This window comes from Heterocephalus glaber, unplaced genomic scaffold (genome assembly GCF_053883595.1).
Source record: "Heterocephalus glaber isolate CG9 unplaced genomic scaffold, H.glaber_assembly_v1.0 deba00001760, whole genome shotgun sequence".
In the NCBI taxonomy this organism is placed as follows: domain Eukaryota; kingdom Metazoa; phylum Chordata; class Mammalia; order Rodentia; family Bathyergidae; genus Heterocephalus; species Heterocephalus glaber.
The window spans coordinates 8,047,375-8,062,721 of record NW_028258457.1 but is presented as its reverse complement, the minus strand read 5'-3'; the positions used below and the strand labels follow the sequence as shown (position 1 = coordinate 8,062,721).

General features: G+C 57.2%; 1 protein-coding gene across 5 annotated transcripts in view; it reads left to right on the top strand.

Moving 5' to 3' along the window:
• Smarca4 (SWI/SNF related BAF chromatin remodeling complex subunit ATPase 4) overlaps positions 1–15,347 on the top strand; it is a 92,865-nt gene that overhangs the window by 55,283 nt on the left and 22,235 nt on the right. For all 5 annotated transcript variants that reach the window (XM_021245149.2, XM_087201603.1, XM_021245152.2 and 2 more), the window contains 9 exons: positions 4,362–4,428; positions 5,390–5,500; positions 7,505–7,747; positions 9,278–9,391; positions 9,847–9,954; positions 10,697–10,783; positions 11,790–11,836; positions 12,767–12,933; positions 14,862–15,025. In XM_021245149.2, the coding sequence (XP_021100808.1) occupies positions 4,362–4,428; positions 5,390–5,500; positions 7,505–7,747; positions 9,278–9,391; positions 9,847–9,954; positions 10,697–10,783; positions 11,790–11,836; positions 12,767–12,933; positions 14,862–15,025 (1,108 nt within the window). The remainder of the gene's footprint in view (positions 1–4,361; positions 4,429–5,389; positions 5,501–7,504; positions 7,748–9,277; positions 9,392–9,846; positions 9,955–10,696; positions 10,784–11,789; positions 11,837–12,766; positions 12,934–14,861; positions 15,026–15,347) is intronic.

Here is a 15,347-nt window from a genome sequence, read left to right as displayed (position 1 = left end):
CTTACCCATTTATGTACTTATAAAAGTCAGTACGGGCACATGGACAGTATTTTTTTAACTCCTGGTATTGGATCTTACTTTCTTATTGCTGGGACAAAATGCCCAACACCCCCAAGGTAAATGAGGAAAGATTTATTTCAGCTCACAGTTTGTAGAGGTTTCAGTCCATAGTTGCCTGGTTCCAAGGCAGGGTGGCATGGCAGAGGAGAAACAGCCTGTGGCACGGCAGACAGAAAGCAGCAAGCCTGCCTTCCTTCTTCTTCTTTTATCCCATCCAGGCTACAAGCCTAGTGGTTGGTTCCATGAACACCCAGAGGCTTCCCTCTTCAATAAACCCATCACCCACAGCAGTGCTAAACCAGTTACCACATACCCGTGATCCAGCCATACCCCAAAACCCTATCTGTGAAGGCGTGGGACTTTAGGGGGACATCGATATATAAGGAGTAACAGGATTGAACTCAGGCCTTTACTCTGAGCTACATCCCCAGCTCGTATGTATTTTTGGTACCGGGGATCGAACTTAGATCCTTGTGCTTGTGAGGCAGACGGCGGAACCACTGAGCTAAATCCCTGGTCTTTTGCATTTTTTATCTTGAGACAGGCAGGCTCTCACCAAGTTGCTAAATTGCCCAGGCAGGACTTGAACTTGTAGTCCTCCTGCCTCGGCCCCAGAGTGCTAGGTGGCAGCTGTGCCGCTGACCGCGGCTTCATTTATTTGGCATCTTAACTTGTCCTGTAGGTGACCTGGGAGGCCCTCAGGCTGGTCCTGGGTCCTTGTGATGTGAGACTGTTGTTTTGCTGTCGTGGCAGTGTTTGCCATCCCTGAAAAGCTGTGAGGGCACTGCGCAGAGCTTGGTTTCCCCTCCCTTTGGTCATATGTCATATTCCTGTGGTAGTTTTCATGAACGTGAAGCCACGCATGGCCTCTTGGTACTCACTAAACTCTACACTTTATTTGAACTCACCAGCATTTCCCTAATGTCCATTTCCTGGCCCCACATCCGTGTCCCATTTAGCCATCAAGTCTGCTCTACCTCCTGGTCTGGCAGCTCCTCTGACCCGCCACGGTTTTATTTATTTACTTATTAGTTTATTTCTTTGTGATACTGGGCATTGAACCCAGGGACCTGTACACACTGGGCAAGTGCTCTATCACTAAGCTACATCCCCAGGCCTTTCGTAATTTTTATTTCGTGACAGGTGCTCACTAAATTGCCCAGGGTGGCCTTGAACTTGTAATTCTCCTGCCTCAGCCTCCCAGAGTGCTGGGGTTACAGCCATGTGCCACCATGCCCCACTGACTTGCTGTGGTCTCAGTGACCTTGACCTTGGTTTCTGTGTTCGTGTTGAGGCACTGGGGATGGAAGGCAAGGCCCATGCACCACTGATTCACACCTCCCCTTGGAGCTCCCTCAGGCCCGGTCTGCTTTGTGCCGTGCCCATGGTGAGGCAGCAGCTGTAGGCTTTGGGCAGAAGACCACAGCGGCAGATCCCCTTCTCATTGCATCTCAGCCAAGGGACACACTGCCTTTCACTGCAGATGCTGACCGGGGACCCCCTGGGCTGGGCAGTTTGTTAAGTGGTGTACTTTGAAGTTGCTCTTTTTTCCCCCGCTTCCTTACTGTGCTCTGGGGAAAGTAGCTAAGCTCCCCCCACCCCACCTGCTGACAGTCCCTTATCTATTTGTATCAGGAAGGATTAGTAGATATTTACTTGTGGTTTGGCCTGGCTTATCTCCTTTATTTTTCCAACCGTTCTAGCCTTGTTCCCTGGGAGCCGTCTCGTCTGGTACCTTTGTGCCTGTGGCAGCCCCCATCACTGGGGGCTTCTGAGACTTCCTGTCTGGCCCCCAGAGGTGCTCCACTCCTAGCCTCAGTGTGTTTTCTGAATAGCCCTGGTTTCTCCACTTAGGATGGAGATAGAAGCCACAGGCTGGCCAAGGGGGACCAGGCAGGAGGCGAGCCCTGAGCGCTTATCCAATCAGAGTGGGGGGGTCGGGCAGGGGGCAGGGCCTGCTGCAGGATCTAAGACTGGGCTGTACCAGGAGCTCTGTGCTGGGCCAGCTGCAGTCTTGGCACAGGCAAGGCCTTGGTGCGCATGAGGCCTTCAGTCTTTCTTTTAGTCACAGTGTGTGAGAAGTCTGTCAGATCAAAACTAAAGAAAGCTAGGGTTAGAGAATTAGCTCAGTGCTGTCACCGCCTGCCTTGCAAGTGCAAGGTCTGGAGTTCAATCCTTGGTACCAAAAAAAAAAAAAATTAAGAAAGCTAATATTTAAAAAAAGAAAGCTAATATTGAAGAAAAAAGTGTTGTCTCCTTGAAAGAAAGTAGCTAGCAAGAGAAAGAATGTGCTCAGATGTCCTAAAACGGAGCTCTCTTTCCACAGCAGATTTCAACATGAGCGTTTCGATTTGGGGCCTTTTGTAAAGCTCTGTGTCTGGGGATCGCAGGTACCTGCTGCTGGCTTCTCCCTCAGGCAAGGAGGTCAGCATAGCCAGTGTCCCGAGTTGCTCTGCAGAAGGCTCACTGGGCATCACCTCCAAGGGGCTGTGCTAAACACACTGTGTGCGGCCTTGTAGCCCTGCGGGCCAAGCTGATAGATATAACCTGCTGCCATGGGTGCCTCCGTGGTTACGTGGTCTTCCTTCTTGAAGCCGTGTGCTTTTGCTGCTGCTTACAGTTTCCATATTTAATGTGAATCAGATGATGATTCATTTAAAAAAAAAAAAGCCCCAGGCCAGGTGCAGGTTGCTTTTTGCTTCTGGGTATCCCTGTTGCGAGGCCTTTGGCGTGGACTGCCTGTGTGCACACAGCTCTGGTGGGGCTTCCCCAGCCTCTCTGTCTCTCTCACACTCCAGGCAGGCCGTGCATCGGTCCCTGCCCGGGACACAGAAGGTGGTGTCACTTGGCCCCTGCCGCAGTGAGCACTCAGGGCTGCCAGCTCCTGCAGTGAAACCCTAATCAGCTCCTTGCCCACTGCCCTCCGCAAGGTGGTGCTGGGTGACCTGTGGCCGTTCCCCAGGCAGGCCCTCCTCCCCCACAGCTGCCTGCCCACTGGGGCCTGCTGCTATCTGCCATGTACTCCTTCCCTGCTGTCTTCTCTGCCCCCTTCACTCCCTCAGGACCCTGGCCCTTCTCCTGCCTACTGCAGTTCTCTGCACATGTCCAGTTTGGCCCTCCCTTCCTCTCTTGGTGCTTTAACTGGCCATTACTCCCTGCAATGGAAACAGGACCTCAGCAACCAAACCAGGGAGGCCTTGCTGGTCCCCTGGAAGGGGAAGCACAGTGCCAGCCTTGGGCAGGCTCCCATCTCCAGGAGGCCATGTGGTACCCAGGCTTCTTAAGTTCTCTGTTATGCTCCTTTAGCCAGCTCCTTCTGCCCATGGGTCCTCTGCCTCGTGGTTGCAAGGTGGCTGCACAGCCCCCATCATCTCATCTGGATTCATAGGGTGATGTCCAGAGCAGAGCATGGGACTCGTATTTGCAGCTATGTGCACCCCTCCTCATCTTCCTTCCAGAGCTCTCCTCATCACTGCAGTCTAAGCTTCCGTCTCACATACTGGACTGGGCCTGCCCTGCTGGCCATGGCTGCAGGGGCCCCAAAGGTGTGGTTTTAATGTGGGCTCGCCCTGCCCTCGGTGCAGCTCCTTGGAGGGAGGAACCTGAGACCGTCTCTGCCACTCAGGCTGCAGCTCCCATCCTTGCATCCCAGCGGCTCCCCGTCCCTACCCCACCGGAAGCTTGTACCCAGCCCCTCCCAGAAGCGTCCAGAGCTTGGCCTCATTGTTGCCTTGTGCTCCGCTAAGGGTCCCCATCCCCCTGTCCTGTCCCTGCCAGGTCCCTCGCCCTGTCCCTAATGCTCCATCCAACCTGGGTGCAGCTGGTCTCACCTGCTGGCCATCTTCGTGCTGCTTCTCACTGCTTACGTGACTCCAGGGCTGCTATTTCCGCTTCTGAGGTGGCAGAAAGAACCTGTGGGTCCTCCGCATTCCCAGGTATCCATGGCACAGTCCCTGGCAGCCTGGCACCCAGAGGCCTGTCATTTTCCCTGGCAGCAGGCCTGCGTATATTATTACCATCATCGTTACTGTTATTGTCCCCAGCATGTTCTCCGATGGGCATGTGACCCCGGAGCAGGGACACAGTGCCGGTCTCCATGCCCCAGTTCTTGGTTCACCCAGGTCCATCCAGGCTCCTCCCACCCGAGCAGCAGCTGCTCCTGTCCCTGTCACCATCTTTGGTGTCCCTGTCCTCTGCCTGCAGTGCCTTCCCTTCCCACCCTTCTGTCTCCCCCTTCCATCCAAGGGTTGGGGCCACACGGGACAGAGTGGAACTTGATTGTCCTTTCCTTGTCCCTTCAGGACGCTGTCGAACTGGGCATACGAATTTGACAAGTGGGCCCCTTCCGTGGTGAAGGTGTCCTACAAGGTATGTCACAGTGGGAGGGCTGGAAAGCCATGAGGACACAGCACAGGGACCAGACACTGCATGTACCTTTCCTTCAATTAGATTGGATGCACAGAGTCATGAATTAATGCAGGCATGGGGTTATCTGGCGGCAGAAATGCTTACTTTGAAAAAGAAAGAGATTCAGGTTGGAGAATGCTGTTTTGATGCAGTATTCATTGAATTGCATAGCAGACACTGGTGCATTCACTGGAGGAGTTTGTCATCTGCCCTGATCTTTGGTTTAAAGCCATTTGTGTACAAGCCATTTAGGAGGCACACTCTGGGCCACTCGGTGACAGGGGACATTGGGTCCTCTGTGCCTTGAGCCAGGCCTGCTCCAGACACTACCCCAAGATCTGTTCAAGTTCTCAGATCTATCCTGTGAAGCAGGACTTAGGGTTGGGCTAGGTGTGCAGGTGGGGAAACTGAGGTAGAGTGGCAGCACCTGGTTTACCCCTTGTGGTAGAATGCCCAGGTCCAGGCTGTCCAGCCTGTGCTGTGACAAAGTAGGGTCCTGACGGCACAGCATGCTTGGGGGCCTAGTGGGGACAGAGTTACCAGGGTTGGGGCCAGGTAGTTCTCCAGGCCAGAGCTGGGCCCCAGCCCTGCCACCCAGGGATCGGGAATGAGGAGGGACGGAGCAGGTTGGCACATCAAGGAGGGGTTAAGAGTCATCCCCATTGCTGTCATCAGGTGATGGAGGGGCCCTGGCTTCCAGGTTAGGGGGGTCTGAGTTGCAGACCAGGGAGAGGGGAGCCAGTCAGCCACCAGGTAATGGCCCGTGTGGCCCAGGAGCGCTATGCTCCGCCCTACTGGCCCTGCCACCTCTGGCACGTCTGATCCCTCCCTGGTCAGGGCTGCTGTCCCTGACCAGCCGCTGAGCACCTGCCTGTCCTTGTCACCTGGCTCTAGGAGGCTGAGATGTGTCCTATCCCCACAGGGCTCTCCAGCAGCAAGACGAGCTTTCGTCCCCCAGCTCCGCAGTGGCAAGTTTAACGTCTTGCTGACGACCTACGAATACATCATCAAAGACAAGCACATCCTCGCCAAGGTAGTGTTTCTGTGCCCCAAACACCCGCAGGCTACTGGCCATACTGTCACCTCCTTGTCACACTGCCCGGCTGCTCAGGAGCCCCTTGCAGGACTTTCTCAGTTCTGCACCTGCATATGTGGGTAACACCTGCCCAGGTCAGGGGCCAATACCAGGCTGTCCTCATGGCACACACTGGCTCCTCCCAGGACTTCTGCCAAGTGTCTTCCACCCTGGCAAGTCCTCATAGGACCTTGAGAGCTTGTTTGGAGGCTCTAGCAGGGAAGCGCAGCTACTCCTATACCCTTGACCGAGGAAATGGTCCTCCTCTCTCAGGGGGTGGTCGTCCTCTTCGACTGAGCATGCAGCTCAGGAGGGACGCACATGGAGTGTGAGGGAGGAAGGGGACACCTGCCTAGCCAGCCAGATCAGCCGAAGCAACCCTGGCGATCAATGGGGTGACAGATGACGCAGCCAGATCACCCTCACATCCCTCAGTGTCCCTATAAGGAATGGGAATGGGGACATAACCGTAGACTTCTGCAGTAAGTGTACAGGCTCCTGTGAGGCACTTCAGCACACGCTAATGAGTAAAGAAAAAAAGGAGACTTAAAGAGAACTGGGTCTTGGGGCTGATCAGTGCTGCTCTGGGCAGCAAAGACAGGGGTGCCATGGGCACCCAGTATGTTATTGACTACAAGCATGGAAAGGTAAGGGTGTGCTTTGAAGACGTTTAGCAGCACAGTGGGAAACATCTGGAAACATCTGGATGGAAGCATCTGGTCATGGCTGCCAGAGTCTGCTAATACTGGGCAGAGATGTCTGCTCTAGGTCTCCATCTCTAGCGGCCCTGGTTTCTTTTCCCTGGAGGCTGTGCCTCCCTGCCATGGAGTGACCAAGGGCTGAGCACTGCTGTCCTGGCCCTGGTATGGGGGCATGGTGGGGACTGTGCAGGCCTGGTACATGTGCTGTGGCCCCAGCTCAGGGCTCACTTCCGGCCTGGAGGCTTAGGCTGAGGATGTGTGGGACTCCCCACTGACTGTGCAGGAGTGTGGTTGGAGGTGCATTTGCCATGTCCCACCACAGCCCCTGCATGGGGGAAGTGAGGCTGTAGCTTTCTGTGTATGCGGGGGTCGGGGTCAGTCCCATCCCACGGGTGCCTCCTGCAAGCCCTGTCCTGATATGCTGCAAAGGGTAAGGCCCTGGGCACCATGCTCCCAGCAGTGCTGGAGTGAGAACGCATGCCAAGTGCTGTGTGCTTCCAGCAGGCCCCCCACTCGTGGGCACTGCCCTCTGTGGGCCTTGCACCTCCTGGTGCTGCCACCGTCAGACCTTAGTGAGGTGGAAGCCAGGTCATCCTGGGCACTGGAGACTGAGTCTGGATTTTCCCAGGACTCCTGCCTGTAGTCACCCTGTGCCTGGCTTTGTCCAGTGAGCCCATGGCTGAGGCTCTGGAGCAGGCTGCAGCTCAGTGGTGTGTATTTGCTTTGTGCAGGTGAGGCCCTGGGTTCCATCCTCAGCAGCACACACACATACATACACAGCATCCATTCTGCCTGGGCACACTGGCTCACACCTGTAATCCCAACAGTAGAGAGGCTGAGGCAGGAAGATGCAAGGATGCTAGGACTGGTGAGACCCTGCCTCAAGAGCAAAATTCAAAAATGTGAAAAAGGCTGCTCAGCCCACTCAGATAGGACGTGTCCCAGCCTGTTGCCCTGAGACCCAGCCCAGAGGGACTCAGTCAGCAAGGTGTGTCTTACTGGGCATGTCCCTGTGCTCAGTACGAGCATCTCTGATTTTGTGAAAACCAGGGGACTTTTCTGCTGCCTGGCTCTCTTCTCGGGAGAATGTGCCATGGCCCATCCCCTGTCTCTGTATGTCCTGTGCAGTGCAGTCTGTCGAGCTGTGACTGGTTGGGGGCCTGCTGTGCACACTGTCCCAGAGCCTCCTGGCTCATGGTGGCCACTCGCCTGTCTCAAGTAGCAGCCCTGCGGCTGTCCCTCAGCCTGCTGTCCCCCACAGATCCGCTGGAAGTACATGATCGTGGACGAGGGCCACCGCATGAAAAACCACCACTGCAAGCTGACGCAGGTGCTCAACACGCACTACGTGGCCCCACGTCGGCTGCTGCTCACGGGCACACCACTGCAGAACAAGCTGCCGGAGCTCTGGGCGCTGCTCAACTTCCTGCTGCCCACCATCTTCAAGAGCTGCAGCACCTTTGAGCAGTGGTTCAACGCACCCTTTGCCATGACAGGGGAGAAGGTGGGTGTGTTCCATGGCCTCCACACCTGCAGGCTGTCCCCTGTGGCAGCAGGACCTGTGTAGGGTGCTAGGGTCAGCATCCACATTACATGTAGCCAGGGGAATAGCCGTGGCTCAAGGGAGAAGGACCAGAGGTGGTCCTGGCCCAGTTCTTCGGGCACAGGGAGGGGACAGCTGGGAATGTGACCCTGCAGCTGGAGGAATGCTGAGGACCCAGCAGACATAACTGGGGCTTCCCTGACTGTGCTCCAGGCACAGAGGGGACTGTGAGTGAGGTGACCCCGCACTATCGAGGATGTGAAGGGTGCAGTGGGCCAGGTCATGGGTCCTTTTGGGGAGTCCAGGCTTCACCAAGGGCAGTGGGCCCAGGTCTGGGGCAGGAAGCTGCAGTCAGGTTCTGTCTCCTGCTGTTCTCCAAGCTTGCTGCATCCACTTTGTGTCTGGAAGCCGTGGTGGCACAGTTGGCCTAAAAGCCACACTGGCACATTGACTATGAGGCCTGGGTCTTCATGCTCGAAAGTCCCTAAGCCAGCTCCAAACACCACACCCTCACACAGCCTCTAGTGCTGGCCTAAGGGATGTGTGTGAGATGGGCAGTGTCCCTGGGGAGGGGACTAAGCGTGACCTGCACACAGGGCAGGGTTGTGTGGTGACAGCCGTGCCACAGCTTCCGGCCTGCTAGATCTCAAACTTCTGTCTGCAGTGGTCTGCAGTCTCCTTCTTGTGCCCCACTCCTGTGCCCACCCAGGGCCAGGTCCAATTGCCACAGCTCTGTTTCTACTCTCAAGAGGCCATCAGGGTGTGACAGAAAAGCTTGGGCCTTCTGTGCTCTTCTCTCTTTCCCCCTTCCCTTGCTATTTTTGCAACACTAGAGATGGAACCCGAGGCCCTTGCAGTGAGCTACACCCCCACCCCCACTCCCAGCCCTTGTTACTTTCTAGTTGCTAAATTGCCCAGGCTGGGCTTAAACTTACAATCTTTCTGCCTCAGCCTCCCAGTGTACTCTGATCACAGGTGTGAGCCACCACACCTGGCTTGCTTCTTTTTTTTTTTTAATCATTTAAAAAATATGTGTCTTTAAGCAAGGAGCGGGCACCTTGGGAGGGCAGCACTTCTTTTGCTCAGTCTGTTGCAGGCTGGGTGACAGAGGGTGTGGGCCCCAGTGACAGAGCTACCCTCCCCAAGACTCCCCATCCGTTCACAGTGCAGCCTGTGCTCCACCCCAGGGCTGTCTGGCTTTGGTTTGGCCACGCTGGTGGGTTGTGGACCCACAGGCTTCTGTCACCTTGGAAGGCTAGGCAGCGAGTTGCTGTGTTTCTTTCCGTTGGAGGTGTCCGGGTCCCAGGGCCCTCAGGTCCATGACCCCATGTGTCCCCAGAATTCTGTGGCGGGCAGCAGATCCTTGAGGAACCATAAAGCAAGGTGGCCCCAGCTGCCCCTGCTGCCTCTGTCCACCCCTCCCAGCCCTGCCTTTGAGTTGGCCCCACACACATGCTGGAGCTAATGCCTGCATCTCTGTCCGGGGGCCAGGTGGACCTGAACGAAGAGGAAACCATCCTCATCATCCGTCGTTTGCACAAAGTGCTGCGGCCCTTCCTGCTCCGGCGGCTCAAGAAGGAAGTCGAGGCCCAGCTGCCTGAGAAGGTAGGACTGGCGCAGAAGCTGCCATGCAGCGTTGTGTGGGTGGCATTCCCCAAGTCCCAGTCCCCACCCCGGTCAGCCCAGCGTGGGATGGCGATGGCCCTCTTCCTCTCACTGGATGGTTGCCTGAGTGCCTGGGCAGGAGGCCATGAGCTCAGGGCTGGGCTGCTCCCCAGTGCAGGGAGGCTCTGCAGCCACGCTCAGGGCTTCCTGGCCCAGTGTCTTCTCTACTCGGCCTTGCCCCCTTATTTCCTGGTGGACTGGAAGTCCCTGCAGAACGTGACCAAGTTCCCCGTCCTGGCCCAGAGTCCCCTGACACTGTATGCCCATGTCTCCCCTTGGCCCCGAGCCTTGGGGCTCTTCTCCATCACCTCGACCCTGATGCTTCCGTGGTGGGGGTGGGTGGCCAGGGCAGGTGGCCTGGCCGTGCAGGCCACTGAGCACCCCCGCCCCAACAGGTGGAGTATGTCATCAAGTGCGACATGTCTGCGCTCCAGCGCGTGCTCTACCGGCACATGCAGGCCAAGGGGGTGCTGCTCACTGACGGCTCTGAGAAGGACAAGAAGGTGGGTTCTGGGGCCCCTGTCCCATCTGCGTCAGGGAGGGTCCTTGGGCTTCCAGCCCTTGCTGTAGATGAGGCCCCAGCCAGTGGCCCTGAAGGAACAGCAAAGGTGTGAGAGTGATGTTCTCTATTTGGGGGACGTTCCCTGGGCTGCTGTCTGGTGCCCTCAGTTGGCAGTGTGGGACCCCAGTACTGCCTCGGCAGGGTGGGGACATTCCGGGAGCCCCCCTTTCCCTGTTAGCAAGCTACACTGGGAGTTGGGCCAGCTTTACCCACTGCAGGTTGAACCTGTCCTCCTGGGAGCACTCCAGGCCCCTCAGGTCTGCCCCAGTGCTGGCCACAACCCTGAGTCCCCATTGCCTTCGTGAGGCATCTTCTTCAGGCCCTTTGCTACCTGAGCTGCTGTAGCCCAGGACAGCTGCCCACCTGGCCCTTCCTTCACTTGAGTCTCCAGGGCTTATCAGGCTGGGGCCTCTGTGAGCCCCCATGGTGCCTGGGGAAGCTGGCATCACAGCGTTTGTGATCCAGCCTCAGCTCCTGACCAGACCCAGTTTGTTCCATCCCACCACCACCTCCTTCCCAGTGTGCCCAGTGGGCTCTGCCCCCCAGGCCCCTGGACGTCCACACACTCCACAGGATGTCCCCTCACTCCTGAGGCCCTGGCACCCAGCAGCCCTGCTCCCAATCCTGCGCTCTCCGACACCCATCTCCACCCTGACTGGAGACACCATCTCCTCCCTCCCCAGGGCAAAGGTGGCACCAAGACCCTGATGAACACCATCATGCAGCTAAGGAAGATCTGCAACCACCCCTACATGTTCCAGCACATTGAGGTGAGGCCCCAGCGCATGGGCTCAGACACCTGTCTGTGCACTCCTAGGCAGAGAGAGCTAAGACACACAGGTTCACATCACCTTTGGTGGCGACTTAAAAAGTAGTCTTGAGATAGGGATGTAGCTCAGTGGTTCCGCCGCCTGCCTTGCAAGCGCAAGGTCCCGAATTCGATCCCCAGTACCCCACCCCCCCAAGAAAAGTAGTCTTAGCTGGCCAAGGGCATGGTGGTGCAGATCTGTAATCCTACCATTCAGGGGGCTGAGGCAGGAAGATTGCCACAAGTTTGAGGTCAGCCTGGGCTACAAAGTGAGACCTTGTCTTCAAAAACAAAAAAAACCAGGGCCGAGGATTTAGCTCAGTGGTTTTGCCTCCTGCTGTGCAAGCGCAAGGACCCAAGTTCGATTCCCGGTACCGAAAAAAAACAAAACAAAAAACCAAAGAGTCTTGAATCGCTGTACATCTGCCTCTTTGTGACCCTTCCCTGGGGTCACAAAACTTACATATCTGCAGTGCCAGAGATGGAGCCCAGGGCCCAGGAAGCCCGGCTCATGCTCTACCACTGAGCTGTACCAGCCCAACGTGCTGAGCTTAAGGTGTCCAAACCCTATTGGGAAATGCAGTGGATGCCAGAAGTGGGTCCCCGAAGCCTCACCTCAGAGGTGGTTTCCGGAGCACCGAGACTCCTCTCAGGCCATGTCTCTGTCCCGGCATCCTCTCACACCTGCTCCTGGTCCCTTTGAGCACCCTCGTGCTCAGGGCAGCATGGGCTGAAGCCCTTGGGGCCGCAGTGCTCTTCAAGTCTCAGTTCTCGCTTCCAAAAGCTGCTCGTGTCCATGTTTCCTGGCATAGAGGTCCCACTGCTCAGGGTTGTCTCTGGCCCACGTTCCCTTTGTTGCCTGCTTGAATTGGTGCCTGAGAGCGTGGTGGTCGCTTCCTCCCTTTCATGGGGGTGCATGAAGTCTCTGCCCTCTGGCCCAGTGCTGACCGCTTCCCCTTCCCTTGCAGGAGTCCTTCTCTGAACACTTGGGCTTCACCGGCGGCATCGTGCAAGGGTGAGGAGCTTCCTGCTGTGTGGGGGGTGTTCACTCCTGGTTGGGCTGACTTTGTGGACACATCTGTCCATTTCCCCCAGCAGAACGTCCGGCAGATAAAGCAGAACCCAGAGCAAAGGATGAGTGGCTTGCCCTCAGTTGGCCCAGGTCCTGCAGCAGATGGGCTCCAGGCCCACTCTGCTGCTCTGACCTCTGTGCCCCAGGACGGCATTCTTACGTGAGCCACCTGAGCACCGCTTGGCAGCGCAGGCACCTGCATGCCCCATGTGGCTGCATTTCGGAGGCGTCCTTTGGAAGGCGCAGGCCATGCCGCTCTAGCCTTCAGTGTTGGTCTATAGTTTCACTATGAAAAGCACATCCATGAACCTCCTTACAGTTGTGGCCTCACGCTGTGACCTCACACTGTGACCCTGGCTGACCAGCTGTCCCTGGTGGAGACAGACAGCGAGAGGGCACCAAGGCCTTCTGAGCTGTACTCTTGCTGTCACCATGCACAGTGGGATCCCGCATACTGCCATTGCCTTGTCCACGTTTGCAGCCCTGGCTGCGTGTCTGTGACCTTCCTGCTGACGGGCAGGAGTGACCACACGGGGCTTGGGTCCCAAGGAGGCCATGTCCACACAGCCTTTGCGCCTGGAGCTTCTGTAATGGGGGCAGAGACGAAGTCCTGACTTGTGCCTGCTGTGCTCCTGTCGTTATGAACCACTCCTCTATTCAAAGCAGAGTTAGATGACAAGCACTTGGTCTCCCTGGTGCTGCACCTTTGACTAAGGGTGGCCTGAGTTTCTCACCCAGGTGTAATGGCTGTGCTGTAACTGGGTAGCGGTGTGTTTTCCAAGCCACCCTGTGCCCTTGCTGCTCCTCTCCCCCAAGGCTGTGTGAAGGCTGCATTACTAACGCTGTTTGTTTTTCCGGCCCCGCTCGAACCAGGCTGGACCTGTATCGAGCCTCAGGCAAATTTGAGCTTCTCGATAGAATCCTCCCCAAACTTCGTGCCACCAACCACAAAGTGCTACTGTTCTGCCAGATGACCTCCCTCATGACGATCATGGAAGATTACTTTGCGTATCGCGGCTTTAAATACCTCAGGCTGGACGGTGAGTGGGAGTGAGGAGGACCGGGTGGCCAGCCAGGAGGCTGGGCTCTGGGGGGCGGTGCCCAGCAGTCCTGGGCCAGCTGAGGCACAGACACCCTCGTCATTCTGGCATAGGGAAGTGGCTGTGAGACTCAGTGCTGAGCTTGCCTGGGTAACCTGCTCCAGGCATGGCCGCATCTGGCCACAGTACTCTCACGCACAGGGCCCTTTCCCGAGCACCACCCTCACTGCACTGCGGCTCTGTCAGGGCTACCCACCTACCTTTGGAGGCCCAGGCCCGGCTCTCATTCAGCTGTCCTGTCCCTGGATGGACTGCTCACAACAGCCGGCCTAGAGCAGGGTCAGGCTAGGCTGCAGCAGACCCACTGAAGGAGGGGCACACCCTGGTGCTGAGCCTGCATCCCTTGGGGACCTGACACTGTGTGTGTCTTCCCTACTCCTTCACCCGAAACTGCAGGGAGGACAGGGCTGTGAGAGAAGTGGGCTCCTGGAGAAGTGGGCGCCAGCCCCTCAGGGAGCAAGCTAAGCAAGCTTCCTTCCTTCTTGCACGACACCAGAGGCTTTGCTAAGCTGTGCACAAGCGTGTCTTACGGGAAGAACCTCCACCTCTGTCCTCCGTCCCCATCCCTGCTGTTTGTATCTCGGGGAGCATCTTGGGGACTGTGGTTTCATGGACCATGAGCCTGTGCTGGCTTGGGCTCCTCTGTCCATCTCTGGAGACCCCGACACACATGCACCCCCTGCATGCCCCCCCACACACCCCCCCCCCAGCTTTCAGACCCATCTCAGCACTCTCTCCACGTCCTCCTTCATGCTGCACAAATGGGCTCTGTGTTGTCCCCTGCTCCTGCTGTCTTCAGGGCACCGTGCTGGATTGAGGCAGAAACCCGAAACCTTGCTGAGGCCCAGATGGCCGGATCCTCCCATGCCCTGGGTCCGGCCTCTCCAGCTGCCCCTCCTGACCTCATGAGGGCCAATTCTTGTCCCTCCATTGAGGGGCCGTGGGACAAGGATGGCCATAGTGCCGTCTGCCATACCTCAAGTAGTCACAGGGCAGAGTGAGACTCTGTCTCCTCCACTACAAGGGGAGGCTGGCAGCCAGTGGCCCCCTGGGCAGGGCTTGGTCGTCACCACACACAGACCTGTGGCTATGGAGCATCCGGGAAGGTGCCAGTCTGAGAGTGCCTGGGCTGCATTGGCACCAGGTCTCACGCTGTGCCTGTGACACTGGGCCTGTCGGCAAGGAGCTTTTAAAGGTTTTCAGTGTTACCAAGATGGTCTTTGCCAGGGCAGCTTTAGTCTGAGCTGTCAGGAGCCAGGCCAACTTGAGCCTCATGATGACTCTGCCGAGGGTGTTTGTCCAAGGCTGTGACATGAGGGTCCCTGCAAGACTTTCCCTGCTCCTCTGCTCTTCTGCTCAGGTTTTCTGGGTGTCAGAGTCACCCATCCTGCCTGGGGCAAAATGAGCCCTTGACAGGGTCCCCAGCTCTTCCTGTGGAGATGCTCTGAGCCCGCAGGACCCCTCTGAGGGGTCACACCCCCTCATGTGTTTGCAGGGACAGCAGTGTTGGTGGCATTAGCTGCTGGGTTGCTTGCCACCCAGTGGAGCCAAGTGGGGTCAAGGAGGTGGCAGGGTCTGGTGGCCGCAGCAACACTAGCTGGCGGCCATGCGCTCTGGCCCCGCGCTCTGGCCCCGTCGGGCATAGTTCTGCCGAGGACCTGTCCCACAGACACTTGCCAACCTGTGCACACAGGCAGGCCCATTTTTATGTCCCAGGATGGGACATTCCTTGGTGACACACAGCAGGCACATTGAGTGCCTGGCCCGTTGCCACACAGGCTGGAGTGTGGCGTGGCTGTCAGGAGCAGGAGCTCCTCAGGCCCTGCCCAGCTGCCCGGTCCCCACTCATGCTCCTTTCCATGCTGCAGGAACCACAAAGGCGGAGGACCGGGGCATGCTGCTCAAGACCTTCAACGAGCCCGGCTCCGAGTACTTCATCTTCCTGCTCAGCACCCGCGCTGGTGGGCTGGGCCTCAACCTGCAGTCAGCAGACACTGTGATCATCTTCGACAGCGACTGGAACCCTCACCAGGTAACCACAGCCGGCCCAAACCTCTGGGAGACATCGCCTACCTGTCCCAGCCCTCCCCACAGTGCAGGAGAGAACTGAGGCTTCCTCCCGTTTCTCACAGTAGACAGGGCCGACCTGTTTGGGAAGGCAGCAGATAGCACCCTTAGTTTTCAAACTTCCTGGCATTACGTAACTGAGAAGAACATGGGGTTGCCCCGGTCCTGTCAGCAGTAACCCCATGTTATGGGTGCAGCCCTTTCAGGCTTGCTCTGTGCCCACATGCTCTGTGCTCTGCGCTCTGTGCACTAGGCAAAACAAAACTCGGGCTGAACCTGTGCTCCCC